Consider the following 21,638-nt stretch of genomic DNA (forward strand, 5'->3'; position numbering starts at 1 on the left):
AGGTGACAACTACCACACAAGCAGTTGAAGTAATCATCATGATAATGAAGAATGAATCACCTAACCATATCAGCGATTCTGAGTTCCTTGCGGACCTTGTAACCCCAAGCGGCCTCGAGATCATCAATTCTCCAACACGTGCCCCATCCCGTCACAGCCTCAATGCTGCGGATGAGCTTCACGAGAAGAGCGTGCTCCGACTTGTGACTGAGAAGTCGACCTGCGACCCAAAGCGGCTGGATGGCGTTATTCAAGCAGCCCTGGTGCGGGTTCGCGAGCGATATACCGCAGATGCATTTCGCATGCCAGATGGCGGAGCCCGTAACACCACCCAGCTTAAGGTTCAGCGGCCGTGGCATGGACCCGAGCAAGAGCGTACAGGCCGTGTGATACAGCTGGTTCGAAGAGATGGCCGCCCAGTGCAGGAATAGAATCTGAGGGAACGGGCTGCTCTGGATGCTCTGGACGGGCAGCAGCTCTGGCGGCCGGTCGCGCGTCCAGGCTTGGAGGTCTTCCCAGAGGCGGATCCAGCGGTCGGTGAGCTCATCGGGGCTGCTGCAGCCGCTTGCGTCGCCGAGTTCAAAGTAGCGCGTCCTGTCGGCGACGAGCTCGCAGACTTTGGCGCAGAGGTAGACGGCGTAGTTGGCGTGCATGTCGGGGGTTCCAGACTGGTGGAAGAGCTCGCTTGCTTCGTTGTGTGAAGCGCCGCTGGGGAGCCATTTTGAGGGGGTGAGAAGGGTGCTTTCTGTTCCATCCGAAATGAGGGCACCGCATAGGTCTGATGGGTGTATTAGCAAGAGGATCCGTTCGTAGAAAAAGGATTCAAGGAATCAGAACACACCCATTCGCGCGTAGCACCAGAAAACAGCTTGAAGTAGACCGCCGCTGAAGCCGTGAACGTAGAAGGATTCGAAGAGCGCGGCACACCCCTCGAGGTGTTTCCTCCAGTCCTGTGCACTGGCAGACATCATCTCGAGACAGCACAGAATTGTGCAGATGGGAATGATCTTCTGGTCTCGTGATTGCAGTAATGGCGTTAGTAGGCGGATAGCTTCCTGGTACAGCTCGAGGCTGTCAAACGATGTTTGTTTCCCCTCTTTTCGCTCCATCTGTCGCGCCGAGAGGGCGAGGACGGCGTAGAGTAGTGCAGGGGAGCTTCGGGCAAGGACAGGAACTTGTATGCCAAAAGCCCTGTCGCTGTCGAACATGTCGAGCTGTTGTGAAGAATGAGCTTTGGGCAACGACGTGGTAAAGAGGTTAAATGTGATACGAACTCACCCATGTCGCGACCTCTCCGACGTAGTTCTTCAAATACTCCAACCTCCGACCTGTTCCCAGAATCTGGCCGGCCTGCCGTCGCGCGGCTCCCTCATCGCCCAAGATGGTACCCGGCGCCGCGAAGCCCCCGGCAGAAAAGCCGCCATCAGCTGCCTCCGGCGTCCCCTCTCGCGTGGGAGCTGCCGTTTGTGCCGTGTTGAAGATGAGGCATCTCAGCTCCTCTTGGTAGGCGAGATACCCGGGGTCGGTGACGAACTCATCTAATCTCCACGACTCGGCCGGCGACGTTGATGCTTCGGACGAGAGATGGTGTGAGGGTGTTGGCTCGCCGAGGCCCCATGTTGACGAAGCAGCTGGTGTCACGGCTGACCCGAAGTGTGAGAATGCTTGGGATTGGGAGTGGGATCGGGCATGAGAACGCGAGTGAGAGTGAGATTGAGGCTGAGAGTGAGAGTGAGACTCAGTTTGAGACTGTGACTGAGAATGGGACTGAGACTGAGACTGAGACTGAGAGCCTGTGTTCTCTACCCGGTCGAAGGGTGCCGCGGTTGATTCGTCATCCTTAGCCATGGGCGAGAGCATCGTGAGAAACGTAATTGATGGCGTTAATGCAACTGTTCACCGGCTAAATCCAGTCTTTACTACATGAAAGTGAAGCTCAACTCAAGTATCGTGAAATCGGCCAAAGCCCACCTCATGGATCGGAAGGTTTCGGTAGGTCATGCGGGAGGAGGAAAAAGACTGGATCTCCTCTTCACCTGTGACCTCCTCTGGGGTCTCTCCGGCGTTGCTTCCATCGAAAATTGCCCGACTAGCGGATTTCGGATGTTGCTGGCGTCCAATGGGTAAGTGTGCCAGACCCTAGGGGGAGATGGGCGCATTGAATGCTGCGGGGAACCCAAGTTAGCGGAACTTGCGGGGAAGTTAACCGCTGGTGATTGGCCTTGGGGGGTTTAGAAAGGGGGGTGTTTACTCGCTTTGGTGCGTTCAAGTCTTCAGGGACGGACCTAGACCGACATGTCGGTGAGACGGAGTCACCGAGGGGTTGTCCAGGTGAGTGTCGGTGAGAGACAGCGAGAAGAAGGGTGTATCTTTCGCAACATCGCCAGATCGTGCAACTCACACGTGACGTCGAGAATCCTATGGGGTCTTGATACTTACGATGAAACGACTTGAGCGGGCTTCATGTTCTACAATATCCAGATGTGATTCCATGGCACTGCCTTATTCACGTCTAGAGCTCACAGGGTGAGAGAACACCAATAGGTCTTTCGTAACCCTAGCCAGAACATACATCTTATAGGCTGAAATTTGTCACCCAACGGTGTCGTATATGAGAGTGTATTTCTAGAAGTGAGAGTCTGTACTGACATTGGCCGACGTGTTTTCGTCTTCGGCCTCAACTTTTCCGGCACAGCGGGGCCAGGACCTCGGGGTTTCGGTGCTGATGTCACCGGCCGCGGGGTTCGATGAACCCTTCAGTCAAAAAAGGAAGCCGAAGCCATGAGCCGATCCTCGTGGGCCGTGGATCATGTTTAACATCGTCTACTCTCTCTTGGCAAGACCCTGCAGAAGAAGCCGCTGGTGTAAAGCCCGGTGAGTAGCCCGGCTAATTTAAACCTCGTGTGTCCCTAAATATCAAGTACATACATTTGCACCCTCTACTCAGAATGTAAAGATGGTTCAACCCAAGATCACGTCTTTGCGCTTCGAGCACCATCCCACCGGGCTGGGTGTCTCTTCTCCTACCCCCCGCATCTCATGGCGCGTCGAGTCAGACCCTATAGCAAAGGATTGGCAGCAGACATCTTACGATATTAAGATCTCACGTGGCTCTGCGCCGGCCCAGGAATTCCACATCGAGAGCGCTTCGACAGTACTCGTTCCATGGCCTGACACTCCTTTGGCAACAGGCGAAAGAGCGACAGTCGTCGTTAAGTCTTACGGGACCTCAGACAATGCCCAGTTGGACTCTGGATGGTCTTCGGAGGCAACAGTAGAGACCGCTCTGCTCTCGCGCGATGACTGGAAAGCTACGCCCATCACCGCACCCCCGCGTACTGCCTCGCACCCAGATGAGAGAGGAATCCGGTCGGTCCGATTCCGAAAAGTGTTCGACTGCCCCGATGTGAAAGGCGGCGGTAATACTAGACTCTACATCACTGCGCTAGGCTTATACGAAGCGTACCTGAACGGCCACCGCATCGGAGACGAGTGGCTCGCCCCCGGCTGGACTGCTTACCAGCATCGCATTCAGTACCAGGTATTCGATGTAGAGCATCTCTTGAAGCCTGGTCAACGGAACGTTCTCACAGTGGAAGTCGGCGAAGGATGGTACGCGGGCCGAATTCTTTGGGGTGAGGGCTTAACCTGCTTCTACGGCGACCGCATTGGTGTACTAGCTCAGCTCGAGATCCGCGACGACGATAGAACAGGGCCAGCTTTGAAGCTTGTGACGGACGATTCATGGGAGTGCAGGTCCTCACCAATCGTCGGAAGCGACATCTACGACGGTGAGACGTACGATCTCGGCCTCGAAGTAAACGACTGGCATCACGGCGACCACAGCGAATGGACCACCGTTGAGACGCTACCGTTTCCGAAAGCCACACTCATAGCAGCATCCTCTCCACCAGTCCGCACCACTGAGACCGTCAAACCCATCAAAGTCTTCAAAGACATCAACGGCAAGACACTTGTCGACTTTGGTCAGAATCTCGTCGGAAAACTCGTCATCCCAGAGCTCGTGAAGCCAGACGGCCACCGGCTCACCATCCGCCACGCGGAGGTCCTTGAAAACGGCCAACTCGGAACCCGCCCTCTCCGAGCGGCAAAAGCAACTGATGCGATCATCTTTGGTGGCGGCCGAGTTCTGGAGAACTGGTCCCCTCACTTCACCTATCACGGCTTCCGCTATGTCGAGCTGGACGGCTGGGACGACGTGACGCTAAACTCACTCTCCGCCGTCGTCATGCACACCGGCATGCAGCGAACAGGCTTCTTCTCCTGCTCTAATGACGAAGTCAACGCACTGCACCGCAACGTCGTCTGGAGCATGCGCGGGAACTTTGTCTCTATTCCCACTGACTGTCCGCAGCGCGATGAGCGGCTGGGCTGGACGGGCGACATCCAAATCTTTAGCCCGACAGCCTCGTTCCTGTACGATTGTGCGGGCATGCTGAGCAACTGGATGCGAGACGTGCTCCTGGACCAGAAGGACGCCGGCGGCATTGTCCCGCTCGTGGTTCCCAATGTTATGAAGGATGGGCCCTGGCCTTCTGTGCCGCAAGCAGTATGGGATGATGTTATTGTGCTAGTGCCTTGGACTTTGTATAAGTGGTTTGGTGACGCGGGCGTCTTGCAAGAGACGTATGCGGGTATGAGAGACTACATCAAGTCCATCAAGCGCGGGAACGACGGTTTATGGGATTCTTCACTTTGGCAGTTGGGCGACTGGCTTGATCCCAACGCGCCGCCCGCCGAGCCAGGTCTAGCTAGGACGGACGGCACCCTCGTCGCGGACGCCTATCTGGTTCACGTCACCGGCATCGTGTCCCAAATCGCCAGCATCATCAATCTTCCATCTGAGGCTGAGGAGCTCGCTAGTGAACACAAACGGCTCAAGCAGCTCTTCCAAGATAAGTACGTCACCAAAGCGGGCTTTATCGTCGCGGATTCCCAGACCGCGCTGGCACTGGCCCTACTCTTCGACTTACACGACACCACCGCCCAACGCGAAGCCGCAGCCGCAAGACTCGCGCGACTTGTGCAGTACTCTAAGTTCAGAGTATCCACCGGCTTCGCGGGCACACCCGTGATCCTGCACGCGCTGTCAGAGACGGGATATGTCCAGCATGCATACCGTATGCTTCTAGAGACGGGTTGTCCCTCGTGGCTATACCCCATCCGCATGGGTGCCACCACAGTCTGGGAGAGATGGGATAGCATGCTAGAAGACGGGACAATCAACCCGGGCGAGATGACAAGCTTCAACCACTATGCTCTCGGCAGCGTCGCGAACTGGATGCACGCCGGTATTGGGGGGCTGTCGCCGCTCGAGGCCGGATGGAAGAGATTCCAGGTTCGGCCCCGGCCCGGAGGGGACCTGCGACACGCCAGCGTCGAGTATCTGAGCCCGCACGGCTTGGTCCGGAGTCGATGGGAGATTGGGTCGGGTGAGAAGTTTGTTTTAGAGCTGACGGTGCCGCTGAATACGTCTGCTGTAGTTTCTTTGCCGGATGGCGGGCAGGAGAGGACGGTTGGGTCTGGGAGTCATGTATTTGAGAGCCGTCTTGCTCCGGGACTCAGGGAGGCGTGGCCTCCCAAAGCTCTGTTGACGCAATTTGGACTTTGATGTCGTTTGAGTGGACAAGGTTGACTTTAATGTGCCTCTGATGGGAGTCTCAGTAGATTTACAATTCACAACGCGAATGTCGACATGCTTGTATCTTGAGCTTGCAATACTGTAAGACGGGCTGCTAGTTAGCCCGCGTATTACTCGAGTACTTCGTGACTTTACGCAACTCACAGTAATCATCATTACGAGACAAACCTGTTGCACGTAAACTTAACCTTTGGTGGTTTTTGAGTAATAATTGCCATGGTTTCTATAAGCGCCAACTATCTTTCCACTCCATTCTTGCATTATTGTCATACCCAAGGCTGCAGAAATCTCTTGAAGCTCGTCTTACGAGTGTTTGTTCAGGTGGACTACCGTTTTGTTGCTGTAGAAACCTTGACTTGGAGCTGTGACCACCGCATAATGCACCCATCCAAAGGGACTTTGGGGACTTTGAGTAGAGGACTTTTGCGACGGACCCCTGCTATCTCTGACTCTGACCGTCTGACGGATCTCCGTGCCGTAGAATTGCATCATTGCGGCCGCTGGGGACCTTCTGAGCTCGGTTACTCGCTGACGACTTGATCATCTTCCTGATAAACTAAAGCTTACCCTCCTCTTCTTCTCACATACCATTGAGGATTGCTCTCTCCTCGAGTCCCTCCATCGACATTGCCCATCTGTCAAACTGCCCATCATGCGCTACTCCCTCTCGGCCAAGCTGCTCCTCCTGCTGGGCTCTTCTCAGCTCGTGCTCAGCTCCCCCGACGACCAGCGCGTACTCGCTCCCGCTACGGAACAGGCGATAAACGAGGTTGCCGTGGCCTTGGGCTGGGACAAGGCTCCCGTGTTCACGACCGAGGACATAGATGCAATCGTCGCGGCGCTCAAGAAACACGCTGACCCGGTCGATGCCTTCGTCTCTCTTCAGCCCGATATGGCGGACACGCTAGCCGAGCCGAGACTGATCCATGTTCATGGCGAGAAAATGGCAGAATGGATGACCGAGGGCGATAAGCTTCGTCTTCGGCGTAAGGGACGCAAGTTCCGCGACATCACTGATTTCCAGGAGCTCTACGCCGACCACGTCAACACCTTTGCAGGGAAAGCCAGTAAGTCCAACTCATCATACTCGCCCAGATTGCTCCTCGTAGGAAACGGACAGCTGACGCCGTCGCAACTGCAGACCTTCCCAAGATCACCCACCAAAGCCTCATCAAACCCCTCTTCCCCAAAGTCAACCAGACAAACATGCACAATGTCCTCAAGCACATGACGAGCTATTACAACAGATACTACGGCGGTGTGACCGGCGAGGAGAGCTCCGTCTGGCTTCACGACCACGTTGCCTCCATCATTGCCCAGTCGCCCTTCCACGCCCACATCTCGCTCGAGTACTTCACCCACGAGTTCCCCCAATCCTCTATCATCGCCCGCTTCGAGCCCAAGGTCCGCGACTTCTCCAAGCCCCTGACCATCATCGGCGCCCACCAAGACTCGGCAAACTACCTCTTCCCCCTGCTCCCTGCCCCCGGCGCCGATGACGATTGCTCCGGCACCGTGAGCATTCTTGAGGCCTTCCGCGTTCTCGCGACGAGCGGCTACGTGCCCAAGGAGGGACCAGTCGAGTTCCACTGGTACGCGGCCGAGGAGGGCGGGTTGCTGGGCAGCCAGGCCGTCGCAGCCTACAAGAAGAAGGAGGGTGCCAACATTGGCGCCATGATGGAGTTCGACATGACGGCTTTCATCGCGCGTAATGCTACCGAGTCCATTGGCTTCATCAAGACGGACGCGGACGCGCCGTTGACCAAGTGGGCGGTTGACCTGAGCGAGGAGTACATCAACATCACGACGAGTGTCTATGAGCTCATGCCCGGCGCCGGGTCGGATTACATGTCTTACACCAAGCTCGGGTACCCTGCTACTTTTGCATCCGAGGGCAACCCCGTCGCGGGTGGATTCCCCGGCGAGTTTGACCCGTATGTGCACACGGAAAAGGATACCATGGATGTCGATGACGAGACGGGGGTGTTCTCTATTGATCACATGGCGAGGTTCTCTGAGCTGGCCATTGCCTTTGCAATTGAGCAGGCTGGGTGGGATAACAAGTGGAGGTAAATGGCGGTAGTAACGGGGGCCATAGATTGATGCTAGCGACGTTCTGATGATAGTATCGCTTTAATGATGTGCCTTTGAGAGCCATGCCAACTGTGGAGGGATTCGAGCAAGTTCAATGACAACAGCTGATTTCCTGTTCAATACCTATACGAGCACCTTTGAAGTTTGAGGAAGCCAATTCCGCATCGCGGCCAGTTCCTCATCACATTCCGAGCCAGTTCCGAAGAGCTTTCGCCCACCTGGTTTGTCAAGATCCTTAGCTGATGGCGTCAACAACAGCTTGAATATGCATAATGTGATCGATGACAAATTGCGGGGGACTCAATGACAAAGTGCGGAGACGCACAGCGCCTTCGGCTCCCACATATAATCGCAAGCTGACCAAGCCAAGCTGAAGAATCTCATGAAGTGAACCTTGATCTCTCTTCGTTCAACAAGCTAAGGAACTCTCCTAATCTTGCGAAATTCAAGAATTCAACGGGTCTGGCAAATACAACTTCACACTAAACGTTAGCGACTCACCTCAACGATGGCCTCAGCAACATCCTTCCGCCAAATCGTTGGCGCCCCTCCCTCGACGGCCTCACCCACCGACAGCACCCTCATCATCATCGACGCCCAGAATGAGTACGCAGAAGGCAAACTCGCCGTTCAGGACGTTGCCTCCTCGCGGAAGGCCATCGCCGCCCTGCTGCAAAAGTACCGCGACGCAGGCCAGCCCAGTAGCATCGTGCACGTCGTCCACGACACGCCTGAAGGCGCTCCCCTCTTTACCCCCGGAACCAAGCTGGCTGAGGAATTTGACGAGCTGAAGCCTAAGGATGGTGAAAAGGTGGTGAGGAAGCAATTCCCTGGTTCCTTTGCAGGGACGGATTTGCAGGCGCATTTGGAGGGTTTGGGAGCGAGGGGGAAGAAGGTTGTGTTGACTGGGTACATGGTAAGTCTGGCGCATTTCACATGCGGGATGTTTACCCTTGCAAGATGACAAGTTCGATTGCTGATGTCTGATTTTCAAGGCTCACGTTTGTGTGTCCACTACCGCGAGACAAGCTGATCAGCGTGGGTTCGACGTTTTGATTGCTGAGGATGCGGTCGGTGATCGTGATATTCCTGGCGTCGATGCTGCGCAGCTCGTCAAGGTTGCTTTGAGTGAGATTGGTGATGCTTTTGGTACTATTGTGCAGAGCAAAGACATTGTTTAGCCTTGTTGAGGAGTTGAAGTACAATATGAGTTTGTTTGATCAACTTGAATGTTATATGTACTTGGTCCACGATTCCACCTAACTTACAGTGGCTCGAGTAAGACACAACTAAATCCATGGCGACGAGGCAGCAGTCCAGGCAACGATTAGGGAATGTTAGACTTTAGAACGGACAGGTCAACAGCTGCAACTCAACTTTACCACATGTGGCATTCCTAACAAGTACTACTTAAGGAGCTCATTCAACCCGTTCCACTCACTCCTATACTAATGTAAGTAGGACCTGTCTGTTCGGGCCCGACGGTGACCACTACGGGCCATCACCCCTTCCTCCAGTCCCTATCTGAAGCCTGAACCTCTGCAGCCGGTTCCAGCCGTGTGGTTCTCAAGGTGCATCGAGAAAACTAATCGATAACTAGCTCAGTATCTCCAGAGAAGAAACATCGAACCATCCAATTCCAGATCCAAAGCTGAAATCGCCGATTGGCGGCGCCATAGTGCGGAGAAAACGGCACCACGCCATCAAGGCCCTGACGATCGGCGCGGCGTACCCAGAGCTGTTGAAGCCCACTAAAGAGGCACAGCAACCGCTACCAATTCGAATACTGACGGGACATTGGTTACGTTCTTCAAGAACAAACACTGTAGTTCCGAGGAAGAGCTATGAGAACCCACAGGAACTCCATCGTTGCAGGGCCGCGCAGCTAACCGACTTGGCGAAGAACGAATTCATAGCCCAAAGAGGCATCAGTGTCGTCACCACTCTGTGCTGCTCAGCTGGAGCAAGCAGTTGGGCTCTCAATGTCCCACTGAACAGCTCGAATACTCACAAAGTTGCAAGGGCAAAGCAGCGGGTTTGACAGCTTGGGATTCGGACCTCGGACAACTAAGTTCTGCGAGCGAAGCATTGGCGCGCTCATCACCATGTGAGAAAACTATTGCTTTTGTCTTGCGACGACCCCACGATGGAAGATGAATTGGATAAAAGGTATGAGCAGCTGCACAATGGGATGAACTCGCGATGGCATCACCCTATTATTGCGACTCAATATCAAGCACCACACATTCCTCGCGACGGCCAGAGTTATTAGACTTGTCTCTAGTTATTAGACATCTTACCGCAACGAAGCCATCACGATGAGATCGTCGGCCCTTTCCACGATCCTCTCCTGGGCAGCCGTCGCGTCCGCCGCCGCAGTGACAAACGACACCTCGCCTTCCCCAAGCATTCCCAACGTTGTCCAGTCCACCTGGGACGGGAAATGTTTCTACCCTACGCCTGATGCCGCCTTTGACCTCGAGTCTTACCTTGGCCGTTGGTACCAGGTCGCCGGCACTGTTGCGCCCTTTACCGCAGGCTGCAAGTGCATCTTTGCGCAGTACTCTCTGAACGTGCGTACTCACTCACTCTCTTACATACCCAGTGTCTTGTATTTCTCAGGAGTACATGTGGCGGGCTAATACCTAGTGATATCCAGGATAATGGCACCGTCAAGGTGAACAACACCTGCGAAGCCGGGGGCCGCGCCATCAACATCCTGGGCACCGCTACGCCGGCTGATCCTTCATACGGAGCCAAGGGAGCCCTTCGCGTACAGTTCCCCGGCCAGCCCGGTCCCGACTGCGCCGGTCCGAATTACATTGTCCAAGGTACGCGCAGTGCGCCCCAATGAGAATGGGAGAGCGGCGTAGGCACGGAGCTGCTCTGGCACGCCGGGGCCGAAACCTTGTCAAGGTACCTCTAAGCTGACAATGTCATTCTGTCCACAGACTACACCCCAGACTTTGCGCTCGTGCAGGCCAGCAACTTTACTACGCTGTTCGTGCTCAGTCGACAGCGAAACCCGGAGGACGCGATTCTCGACGTAAGCCTCTCCTCTCTTTCTCTCCCATGAAGCGGACTGGAATGGCACATCCGAACGGATAGGAATATATTCCGCAAGCGTTGCGACCAGTAACGATGAGGGCTTGCAATTGGCTAACAAAATGAACTCTCAACGGGCTTGGATCGCGCGCGCCGGCCAGCTCGGCTCGAACCTCGCAGACGTTGTAAAGACGGATCAAACCGGTTGCCAGTTCGCATGAGACATGGGGAATGCGCCAAACGCTGCATCTGGGGATCGCGAAGAATCTGTGCCTGGCGCTTGGCCCGGAACGGAAGAATTGAGGTGAGACTTTGGGTCTTCGAGTGTCCAAGAGCGGTCTTTGGGGCCAAAGGTAAAATAGTGGTATTTCTACAGAAACAGACGAAAATTCCATGCAAATGCCGGATGTCTCGTGTCAGTGTCAATGTCAGTGTCGCAGTCGGTGACATTCGCAAGCGGGATCGTAAACTGGGGGAACTGAGATGTGAGAACTGACTGCATGTGCTCAGACCTCGATGTTGAACCAGACACACAAGTCAGAGCTCACAATGGAAGATACCAAGTCATTGGTCAATGGCCGTAGATCTCACAGCAAGCCTCCGGAGCTCAGCTCCAGCTCTTAGCTATCAGCTCACCTTTAAACTTTGGAGCTTGGAGCTGTAGCTTCGACACCACGGCCCCATAAGCTTCATTGACTTTTCCCCCATGTTGCACCAGTGCGACCACCAGGCGCGCCCACGGCGTAAGTTGTGCCACTTATGCAAGGGGATTCTATGACGACACCACCCTCAGCCCGAGACATCATGACGAATGTGGCCGCGTCCGGCCTGTTTTTGTGAACGCATCTGTGGGTAACCATAAATTGTGGAAGAGGACTAGGAAAAAGAAAATAGGAAAGGCTGGGCCTGAGCATTAGGACTGAGAGCGGAGGTGAAGGACGGGGATGATGATGAGTGAGGTAATGAATTGAGTTTGATTCAAATAGCTCTCGGGTCCTCCTGGCGAGGGTCGCCTTGCAACCGAGTGTATTTTGTTATTACTGCTACGTGGAATCGATCATTATCATACAACGAAACTTTGAACAGTAGCTGCATCTCTACTTCGACTGCTATATCATCCATTACTTCATACTACCACCGCAACAATGGTTAAAGCCAAGGAAGAGGTTATTTCCGAGTTCAATGAGTACGTCAACATGACGGCCGAGGACCTCGAGTCCTGGCTCAAGTCAGACGACTCGAACAGCGCGGGTTGGCCCAAGGACGACGCTGAGGGCGAGGGCGAGTCGGTCGGACATGACAGCGGGCGCAAGATTGTCGAGATCCTCCAGGCGAACCCCGACAAGAAGGAGGACGAGTACACGGATGAGCAGGTCGAGCATATGCGCAAGGTTGTGGCTTACTGGTGAGTATATGTTCGCGATGTGACGGGGTGAAGCATGAGATGAGTGAGAAGCTAATTGAGTGATGCAATAATAGTAAGCGACACTTGGCGCAAGAATCCAAGGCGAACAGCGATAAGTCGCCCGAGGAAGTGAAGAAGAGCAAGTCGTATGCTTCACTGAAGAACTGGGGACACGACTTCCTCAAGGCCCAGGGCAAGGAGAATGGCGCGTCAAAGTCGAATGGAAAGTCCACCAAGAAGGAAGAGAATGGCGACGAGGAGAAGGCCGAGTCGAATGGATCCAAGAAGCAGAACGGGTCCAAGAAGGAAGAGGAAGAGGCCAAAGATGACGAGGAAGAGGAGGCCGCTGACGAAGAGGCCGAGGATGAGAGTGAGGAGAAGGCCGGTGACAAGCGCAAGAATGCCAGCGAGGAGAACGGAGCCAGCAAGAAGCGACAGACGCGCCAGGGCGAGGGCAAGTCGACTGAGAAGTCCGATGAGAAGAATGGAGACGATGACAAGGAAGAGGAGGCTGAGGAGAAGGATGAGGATGGTGACGAAGAGATGGAGGACGACGGCGACGACAAGGAGAATGGCGGCGGCAAGGCCAAGAAAGGACCCAAGAAGGGCGATACCGTCAGCTGGAACTGGGGCAGTGGTCAGCCTGAGGGCAAGGTCCTTGACGTGAAGGGCGAAAAGTAAGTCAATTGCGAGGGGGTTCTCGTTGTTATAATGAAGACAGGGCTAACGCGATACTTAGGACGTCTATCACGACGAAACGTGGAAACGAAGTGTCTCGCGATGGAGATCCTGAGGACCCGGCCGTTGTCATTGACACTGGAAAGTCGAAAGCAATCAAGTCTGCTCACGAGTTGAATGAGTAATTGGCGCCACGGAGTCGCAGAGAAGGCATACTTCTTCGCCGCGATCGGTCTGCTTTACGTCAGGAAGCATGTATAGATGCGTCGTGTACTGTTATTGTTTAGTGTACTATCTTTTTCAATTGCGATGGCGGTTATTGAATGGACAATGGAACCTGATCTTAAATGCGATGTTACACTTTTACACTCCTATACAACATTTTACACGGCGTACATGATCCATCTTACAACTCTTCCACCCTCTCCGACTGTGAGGAACCCGTATCCTTCTGGAACTTGGTGATGGGGTCCTTCTCTGCCTCCTTCACCTGGTTCCAGAACTTCTCGCCATTCTCCTTGTCATCCTTGAACAGGTGATCAATCACCAGCTTCTTGGGCGTCTCACCCATCCATTGAAAGAGAGAGAAATCGCGGAACTCATCAGCCCGGAAAATCTCGAGCATTTCAATTGGCTCATCGCCGATATTCTCAACAAAGTGACCCATGTTCTTAGGCACAATACCGACATCGCCGGGGACGTAATCGAAGGTGCGGGCAGTACCCTCAGCCGCGAAGATGGTAATACGGGCCCGACCCTTGATGAAGAAGGACCACTCGTCGGCGTTGGGATGCCAGTGCATCTCGCGCAGCGCGCCAGGCTGGATCGTGAGGTGGGCAGCAGCAACCTGTGAGAGATATAATTGTCAGTTTTGAACCTTCTGAGAAGCGTGTCGAGGTTTCAATATCTTACAGTCTTGGAGATGGGGAAGTTCTTGGAGTCGGTGATGCGAACCTCGCCGCCCGACGTCTGCTCGGGCTCCTGATCGAGCATCCTGTGAGTGAAGTTGAAGCGGGACTTCTTGGCATGCTTGCCCTTTGGCCGTTCCTCGTCAATGGGGCCCGGGAGCGTGCCCTGGAAAATGTATTTCTCGCCCTCGGGGAGGTGTTTGAACACTTCGGGTTCGAGGTGGAAGTTTTCGGCAATGACTGACTTGGGTGTGTGCGCGAGCCAGTCTGACAGGATAAAGGTTGATTCCTCAGAGAAACGGCCATCGTCGAAGATGAGGAGGAACTCGGTGCCATTGGGACTCAGTCCTTGCAGGGAGTGAGGGACGCCTGACGGGAAGTACCAGAGGTCTATTGGGTATCGAATGTCAGTTTTCGTTGCCCTCGTTGCATGATCAAGTGATGAACATCGTCAATTTTTCCATTTGAATATGGAAGTATGTACTTACCGCCCTTCTTGAGGTCGTCGATAAAGTTACCGCCCTCGTAGTCGAGCGCTGTAACGCGAACTTCGCCGTCCAAGACGTACGCCCATTCGGCCTCCTTGTGCCAGTGAAGCTCGCGAATGACGCCCTCTCCAAGACGCATGTTCACGCCGGCGAGCTCGACGCTGGTTGACAACTCGCGGACAGTCGTCTGTCGGGTCCATCCGCCTTCCTGTTATTTGGCAAATGTTGTTAGTCTGGGATGGATTCGGGCTTGGGTGATAGCTTCAATGCCACTCTGACAGCTCAATTGGCGCCGAACCATTAAGCACTGACCTCAATTCGAATATGCGAATCCGCAAAACTCCATCGCATGTTGGGCATGTTTCCCTTGTCCGTTGAAGGCGGCCGCACCATATCCGGGTTCTGGCGCGAGCGCTCGCTGTTCCAGGGCCCCAGCACTGAGGCGCCGAGGCCGTTGCGGTAGGGAAGCGGGTCGAGGCCGTCGCCGACCGAGTCGACGGCGCCGTCATTGGGATCCCTGAAGCCCGGGACGTACGGGTTGCTGGTGCTCTTCTTCTTGTAGCTCGCGGGGATGTCCATGCCCCGGAGAAGACGCTCACGGGGGCTGTCAAAGTGCGGTGCCGCCGAGCACAGCTCGCTGGCTGACGCCCAGAGAAGCAGCAGCTTGGCTGCCGTGGGTTGGGTGAGATGCATGCTGGGCCAAGATTTCGTGGTGATGGGGATCGATGCGACGGGACTGGGGGGATGCGATGTGCCAAGAGGGTAGCTCGCAGCAGAGAATGGGAATGGGGTCAATTGGGTCTACAATTGACTTTTCTCTTTCTTCAATGGCTAAGAATAAAGACACAAGGATGAAAGTCTTCAAGACGCAAGACGTTCAGCTCGTGACACTGGGAGCCAGAGGCTATTTTATACCCCCTTCCTAAAGCTCATCATCCGACTTAGCCATGCCAATACCCAATGCCTTGACCTCTTCCTCGGCCTCGCCAATGTCGCAACCAAGTCGTAGTACGTAAACACGGGGAGCTTACGAAGGGAACCATCCCTCCGTCGTAGTCATCGGCGCATCACCTCACCCGCCCATCGCTGCAGTCTGCAGGTTGAACCGAACAGTGACACACACCACACACCAAGATCCCACGTCTGCCACACACCCACCAATCCGTCGACGCACATGCCGAACCACCCCCGAGACCCAAGCTCCCCCGCAGCTGTAGCAACAATGGCAAGGTAGTAGGGTACCTTGCCAAACCAAGCAGCTTCGAGAGCTGGCGCTGTTGCTGCATGCCACCTTGCATGGAATGTTCAACAAAAGCTCCCCCTCACTGGCTGAAACGCGGTAGAGCGATGGGCATAGCACCTCTTGCGCATGCGGGGATGAACCAGTCAACCTGCCTCCCCAGTGATAGCCGGCGCACCAGGGGAAGAGAGGAACGCTTGCCGTAGACCAGGGCCAGGGAGGGGAAGAGGAGGAGCAACAGACCACTTGATTAGTCTAGTATGAGAAACCGGACGCACTGAGGTGGCCTGGCGTTCAAGCTCGTCACTCAACGAAACCCAATTGGCCTTTCAGGTGAGCTGCTGAAGCTCTTCTCCATCGTTCGCTGCGACGTTGGCGGGATGTCTGCAGCAGGCCAGGCCATGACGCAGGTTCCTGCGGCTTGAGCTCTACTCCCAATGCAACTCCAGAACCATCGATTGGACGGGGCATATGTCGGAGATCCTGGAGAAGAAGCTGGTTCCGCGGCCAGGCGTTGTCAGGCCCCCGGTTTCACTGCGTGACTGCAGTGACATTCTGCATATCCTTTCTCTGACTGAGCTTAGATCAAGGCTATTTCTGATGGGCTTGCTCATGCTTGTCCCAGCTTCTTGCGTTTCCCCCTCACTCTCTTTGCTCGAATCCCACGCCCCCTAAAGGCCCGAAAGTCACAGATCATACCCGGTCCGTCGAATGGCATCTTTCCATTCCGTGAGAACCGTCCGCCGAGAGATTTTCGAGCGGGGATAGATCGCTCTTGGTCTTGGCTTTCTTTCGGCATTGCTTTCCGCCCTTTGGCCCATATAAACCAGGCTGGAAACCTGGAAACTTTTCGCGGGTGGACCACGGCAGATCCGAAGTGTTCGAGTTTCTGGCCTTCGGGCTTTTCTTCAGTCTTTGCAAAGTACTGACGGATACTACAAACATTGCGCGTTAGCACCCACCGGCTGTCTCTCTCCCCCATCTTCGGCACATCCATGTCAACTTGAGAGTTTTATTTATATCCGCATAACTCTTCGCCAACCAACGTCGCTTGGTCAGAGCTTTCAGTTTCTTCGAGGGGCATCCCATTCTCAGTGAAGCTGAAGCTACTGCTTCTCAACCACCTTTCTACGTCGCGATCAGAGGCGCCCTATCGAAACAACGCACCGAAAACACCGCAAAGATGAGCTCAACGAGTGGCAACTACGGCTCCGTCACCAACTCGGCTCCGGTCGTGAACGGCGACTCGCACGCCCACGCCGATGAAGAGCAGCCCCTTCTTGGCGGCGGAGGCGGCGCCCGGAAACCAGCTTCCAAGTCTCTGCGAAAGAAGCTCACTACAGACGTGCAGCGCGACTGGGCCGACCTGGTTCTCTTGGCATGCTACATCATCACCGGCCTGCTCGACAGCTCTTCCATCTCCATCTGGGGCTCTTTTGTGTCTATGCAAACAGGTAAGATCCCTCCCAAGCCTTCCTTACCCACAATAACGGCCCGAAGCTTCGCGTTCCACAGCACTGACACGGAACAAAAAACAGGAAACACAGTCTACATCGGCCTCGGCCTCGCCGCGCCCACCGAATCCACCCGCTGGATCAAATCCGCCACCTCGCTCATCTCATTCTGTCTCGGCTCTTTCTTCTTCAGCCGTTTCCACCGCTTCTTCTCTCCCAAGAAGCGCTGGGTCCTCTGCGCGTCCTTCATCGCCCAGACGCTCCTCTGCGTCGCCGCCGCCGTCATCCTGACCGTTGGTCCTGCGGCCGGCAAGGACGAGATCGCCTGGAACGTCCTGGTGCCTATCGCCCTCATTGCCTTCCAGAGCTGCGGTCAGGCTGTCACCAGCCGCGCGCTCAAGTATAACGCGCTCACCAGCGTCGTATTGACGAGTATCTACTGCGACCTGTTCTCTGACGCTGAGCTATTCAGCGTCCGCAATGCTGAGCGGAACCGAAGGGTCGGCGCGCCTGTATTGCTTCTTGTTGGTGCCATTTGCGGTGGCTTGTTTGCGCACAGTTCCCTGGGAATTGCTGGTGCTCTGTGGACGGCCGCTTTCTTGAAGTTCCTCATCGTCTTGTCGTGGTTCTTCTGGCCTGGTGAACCGACTTCCGACGAGTAGATAAGATGGGTTTTGTGCAGCTTGCTATCCGGGCCTTGCTCATCCGAGAGACTTGGATACTTAGTGTTCTAAGACATAGTTGCAAGATGATAAGCTACTATGGCATTTAGTGTGGGCTGATAGACAACCTCAAGGTCTGGCGAATCAAGTACATTGAGCATATAGGCTTCTGAAGTTCATGGAGCAAATATAGTAACGATTTTCAAAAACTGCGAAGAATATGAAAGGGCATTCTGCCCGTCTCTCAACTCAAAGCAAGCTAAAAAACGAAAACATAGTATCTTCCTGACCCTGATCTTTCAGGAATAACGTGGGGTCATCTTCATTGAGAGACGAGTTCGTGCTGCAGCAACTAAAGAGCGGCATAGCCTCTCAAGTACCATTTGAGTGTCGGGGGAAAACGCCACTAGTTCTTCCTGCGGTTTTCTTCGCTCATCAACTCTCTAGGGAACCCACTGATTGGGAGCATTGCATAGCTTGGATCCGGCCCGGCTTCTGAGCGAAATCGCAGAAAGATGTTCGTCATCGATGTTTTCTCGCTGACACCCACATACATGCCGTTCATTTCGAAAACGCCTCGAGAACGCATATCGTCTATAGGCAAGATCAATGGTGCATCTGCCGGCTTCCCTATCTCCTGGACGACGAAAAAAGGTTCGAAGTTTGTGCCGTTCCGACACGTGTAAAGATATTCGCCAAGGTATCTCATTTCGTTGGATAGGTTGGAAAATCTGCAGTGGATACGGCCTTGGAAATCCATCGGATGTTAGCCTGGCGTGTTCTGAGAAACATCTGACAACAGAGCCCAGCAATACTACTTATCGAAGCACCATGTCTTTGGGGCGGAGGAACGTGATTGTACTCGCCTGTGCATTCAAATCCTCCCTCATCAGATCGCACTGATCTTGCGTCTTGCTCGAAATAGAAACAGCTTGCCACAAGTCTGTTTGCAACCTCCTTGATCTTCATCCTTTGAGCCGGAGTTTCTAGAAACTGCCGCGTTTGTACCTCTAGATTCACCAGCTCGTCGACGGCGTCCAGACGCGGGACTGCAGACTGCAGTTCGGGATTGATGCGAATGTGCCTACGGTGACTCTCACGCGCTCGATAGTCTCTTGTTTCATGTTCGCTGGACTGATACTCGCTAGGTTGATGTGGCATCTGTGGCAGGTTTCTAGCCTTGAATTCAGACCATGTCGCCTCGCATGACAATATCTGATCAAATCGGTCGGCGGTAATCCGAGCCATCTGTACTGGCAAGAACCTTTCCCAACGCCCGACCACGTGTCTGCCGCCTCTCGTGGTCTCGCGGCTGTGAAGATCTGATTGATATTCGTCTTTGGCCCTGTTTATCCCGGTGCCAATAGACAAGAGGACATCAGGTAAAGCATCGGCAATATCGGGCCAGATAGTCCGTCGTTCATGGTGAGCCACTAATACTGGACAGTTGTGATAGAGCGCACCATCGAGGTAGCCGGTTTTGGTGTCCTCCTTCGTGAATGGCTTAAAGAATGGCGGCGCAGCAGACGTTGCTCGGGCACTATCCAATATTCAGTATCATTTATCTCACTCTCATCATCATGAATGTTTTACTTACGCCTCCCATACTTTGAACTCTTGACTTGGCTGGTTGGGTCGTAGAAGCTGGTAAGGTACCTCTGTCGAAGTTAGCGCTCTGTACGAAAGCCACAGTATCAAACATGTACTTAGGAGACAGAACACTAAAGACTTACCGTGACCCACAACATTGGGTCTGTTGTAATTTGTGAGAATGATCGGCCGCTGGTCGATGGAGGTTGTCGAGGTCACGGCCACTTTTGTGAGCATCTCGCTTTGGCTATGACTACTGACTTTGCCGAAGAGTGGTCTGTCCTGGAATCTCTCCTGGAGGAGAGCCTCAAAGGGCTTGGTTTTGTACATGCTGCCGTGATTGATCGTTACGATCTTATTGACTAGCCCGAGCCCAAACCCAGAAAGCTCGCGTGGCCGAAAGGCATCTGCACATATGTTTTTGAATGTTTTAGTACATTCTTCCACTGACCAGTTTCTGACGCCCAGTCCAAGGGCAATGATACCTCCCGTGCTATATACAAAATCGCATTAGACCAACTGACTGCAGACAGATAATCTGGAATCTGCAATGGAGACCAACTTGCCTGGTTCCGACTATAAGATCGAAAAAAAGCTGTATCGGGAGTTTGCTTCCGAGCGCTCTTTCGATAGCCCTCAGAACTTGGAGTTCTACAATTCCTCGTACGCCGCCACTGGATTACAAGTCAGATGCTTTGGCCCAGGCTATCATACCGGCACTAAAAGAGACAAGGAGTAGCATACCCATCCAGACACAAGATCCGGGCGCCAACAAACTGTGGCTTGAGGACAACAGTCCAGGCAGGCTTCCACATCTTTTCCACCTGATGAAACGGGCATTTCGTCATCTCAACTTTTGTGTCAACAGTGACACCATAAGATTGAACACATGGTGAGCAAAGAACATGACCGCAAGGTAGTGGGTGTTCTGGTAGCGCCCTCAGGCAAGAAAAGCAGGTCGAGTGGCTGACGAATTCAGTCATACTGTCTAGGGACTGGCAAAACTCTGTGAGCTGGTCCCTATGTAAATCAGTTGCGATTTTCTTGCCACTTTGCTCGCGGTCTTGAAGTTCGGCCAGGTGAGTCCGAATCTGGTAAATCCACGACTGCGAGAAGGCTTGTAGGTCAAGGTCTGACTGATAGTCGCCCGCTGCAAATATTCGACCGTTCTCATTCTGGTGACCTTTATCGTGACCGATCTTGAAGTTACAACATTTCATGTTGGCATTTTTGGGGTGAGTAAAGCTGCATGGCGCATAGAAATCCGTGAACTCTCGCAAAGCAAGCTTGCAAAACTTGACGTATGCGTCTTCCAGAAGCTGCACCGGGGTGCCTACAACTAAATCATCAGACGCAATCAAAAAGACCAGAAGACTATTCCTTAAACTAACCCATGAAGTTCTGACGAACCGAGTCGAGCATGATGCATGAAGATATCATTGGGACCATCTTCTCGAATATCCAATCGGTTCCCTGCTCGGTTGTCGAAATCTTGCTGATAGCAATCGCCAAATTCAAGATGTTGCCACTGAAGTCTTGTGGAATGGGGTTTTGCTTGAGTGCCTCTTTGACGAAATCAAAGGGGTGGTCTAGATAACGGGAGAATTGATCGCAAGCTGCGCGGAGGTAGGTTTGCAACTTATCTGCAGTTGCGAGCATGCGAATGCGCCTCTTGTTAAGCAAAGACTCTCGACATTTTTCCTTGATTAACTCGAAAAGCTTCTCAGCCTGGTCGTCCATGAGCATATAGCGACCACCGCTTGGAACTCTGATGACTGAAATTGAAGCATAATAGCAGTCGAGCAAGTCTTTGGTGGTACTGATAGTTCGACCGATCTTTTGCCACATCCTGGCTTGGTCTTGGAATCGAGGTTCATGGGAGATTGCGTCTTTGATGTCATTGAGAAGACGGCTAGTCGCGGTTTTGATGTCCCATTCATCGTCGCTCACCTTATCAGTTGCATTGAGGACAATAATCGCATGAGGGAGCACCGGCTGATTCAACGACTTGTCGATTGAAGCAGCGCCCCATTCCAAAAGCTTGTCAAGGACGGTAGATTCAAAGGCCCTGGTATACCAGTCAAACGGGTGCCAATGTCCAAACGATAAAATCTGCTCTTACCTGGGATTCCTCAGTACGAAGACGACCACGTCCGAAAAGGTGTAAAGTATTCTGGGGTAGAGCTGTGTGACTGCGTATTCTCTCTTTTCCGTTTTGGGCGTAACGGCCCATGACAGTCCACGTTCCGAGGCGAAGGGAAAGCTCTTGAACTTCTTTCTCGAGCATGTTCCAATGGAAGCCGGAGACTGGCTAGCGTTAGAAGGTTTCCGTGGTCTACCTAAACCAGTTTTGCTCATGGCATTGGTAGCATCATTCAACACCCCCCCTAGTGCAGCTTCCTCCTTCCCCTT

General features: G+C 53.7%; 8 protein-coding genes and 1 further gene across 8 annotated transcripts; 6 read left to right on the plus strand and 3 right to left on the minus strand.

The window, feature by feature from the left end:
- Positions 1–56: 56 nt before the first annotated feature.
- HER10_EVM0007377 (C6 zinc finger domain-containing protein) lies at positions 57–1,860 on the minus strand (the record flags this gene model as incomplete). Its single annotated transcript, XM_035476935.1, has 4 exons — positions 57–194; positions 228–778; positions 842–1,214; positions 1,279–1,860. 4 exons carry the CDS (start codon positions 1,858–1,860, stop codon positions 57–59), a joined length of 1,644 nt encoding a protein of 547 aa, XP_035332869.1.
- Positions 1,861–2,956: 1,096 nt separating this feature from the next.
- On the plus strand, positions 2,957–5,632 carry HER10_EVM0001691 (uncharacterized protein; the record flags this gene model as incomplete). The annotated part of the gene is made up of 2 exons (XM_035471431.1): positions 2,957–4,722; positions 4,777–5,632. 2 exons carry the CDS (start codon positions 2,957–2,959, stop codon positions 5,630–5,632), a joined length of 2,622 nt encoding a protein of 873 aa, XP_035332197.1.
- A 512-nt stretch (positions 5,633–6,144) lies between these two features.
- HER10_EVM0002442 (peptidase family M28) lies at positions 6,145–7,837 on the plus strand. The gene is made up of 2 exons (XM_035472153.1): positions 6,145–6,729; positions 6,804–7,837. The coding sequence occupies exons 1-2, from the start codon at positions 6,315–6,317 to the stop codon at positions 7,733–7,735; spliced, it is 1,347 nt and encodes a 448-aa protein (XP_035332281.1). The 5' UTR covers positions 6,145–6,314; the 3' UTR covers positions 7,736–7,837.
- A 168-nt stretch (positions 7,838–8,005) lies between these two features.
- On the plus strand, positions 8,006–8,937 carry HER10_EVM0002400 (isochorismatase; the record flags this gene model as incomplete). Its single annotated transcript, XM_035472113.1, has 2 exons — positions 8,006–8,672; positions 8,752–8,937. The coding sequence occupies exons 1-2, from the start codon at positions 8,265–8,267 to the stop codon at positions 8,935–8,937; spliced, it is 594 nt and encodes a 197-aa protein (XP_035332278.1). The 5' UTR covers positions 8,006–8,264.
- A 647-nt stretch (positions 8,938–9,584) lies between these two features.
- On the plus strand, positions 9,585–11,022 carry HER10_EVM0006224 (lipocalin-like domain-containing protein; the record flags this gene model as incomplete). The annotated part of the gene is made up of 4 exons (XM_035475816.1): positions 9,585–10,329; positions 10,416–10,587; positions 10,708–10,802; positions 10,903–11,022. Exons 1-4 carry the CDS (start codon positions 10,075–10,077, stop codon positions 11,020–11,022), a joined length of 642 nt encoding a protein of 213 aa, XP_035332740.1. The 5' UTR covers positions 9,585–10,074.
- Positions 11,023–11,946: 924 nt separating this feature from the next.
- On the plus strand, positions 11,947–13,069 carry HER10_EVM0004062 (DNA-binding protein; the record flags this gene model as incomplete). Its single annotated transcript, XM_035473719.1, has 3 exons — positions 11,947–12,206; positions 12,281–12,883; positions 12,946–13,069. 3 exons carry the CDS (start codon positions 11,947–11,949, stop codon positions 13,067–13,069), a joined length of 987 nt encoding a protein of 328 aa, XP_035332455.1.
- A 221-nt stretch (positions 13,070–13,290) lies between these two features.
- Positions 13,291–14,973, minus strand: HER10_EVM0003714 (oxalate decarboxylase family bicupin; the record flags this gene model as incomplete). Its single annotated transcript, XM_035473379.1, has 5 exons — positions 13,291–13,731; positions 13,797–14,059; positions 14,093–14,182; positions 14,281–14,488; positions 14,593–14,973. 5 exons carry the CDS (start codon positions 14,971–14,973, stop codon positions 13,291–13,293), a joined length of 1,383 nt encoding a protein of 460 aa, XP_035332415.1.
- Positions 14,974–15,819: 846 nt separating this feature from the next.
- On the plus strand, positions 15,820–17,855 carry HER10_EVM0008805 (uncharacterized protein). The gene is made up of 2 exons (XM_035478314.1): positions 15,820–16,974; positions 17,059–17,855. The coding sequence occupies exons 1-2, from the start codon at positions 16,704–16,706 to the stop codon at positions 17,634–17,636; spliced, it is 849 nt and encodes a 282-aa protein (XP_035333045.1). The 5' UTR covers positions 15,820–16,703; the 3' UTR covers positions 17,637–17,855.
- Positions 17,856–19,140: 1,285 nt separating this feature from the next.
- HER10_EVM0008470 lies at positions 19,141–19,556 on the minus strand.
- Positions 19,557–21,638: the final 2,082 nt, after the last annotated feature.

This window comes from Colletotrichum scovillei, assembly GCF_011075155.1.
Source record: "Colletotrichum scovillei strain TJNH1 chromosome Unknown Contig00006, whole genome shotgun sequence".
In the NCBI taxonomy this organism is placed as follows: domain Eukaryota; kingdom Fungi; phylum Ascomycota; class Sordariomycetes; order Glomerellales; family Glomerellaceae; genus Colletotrichum; species Colletotrichum scovillei.

Bases quoted from the DNA above. Each gene is read 5' to 3' on its own strand.
- HER10_EVM0002442 (XM_035472153.1), top strand. From the start codon at position 6,315: ATGCGCTACTCCCTCTCGGCCAAGCTGCTCCTCCTGCTGGGCTCTTCT. The intron at 6,730-6,803 runs GTAAGTCCAACT...TCGCAACTGCAG, and splicing joins CACCTTTGCAGGGAAAGCCA to ACCTTCCCAAGATCACCCAC.
- HER10_EVM0008805 (XM_035478314.1), top strand. From the start codon at position 16,704: ATGAGCTCAACGAGTGGCAACTACGGCTCCGTCACCAACTCGGCTCCG. The intron at 16,975-17,058 runs GTAAGATCCCTC...AACAAAAAACAG, and splicing joins TTTTGTGTCTATGCAAACAG to GAAACACAGTCTACATCGGC.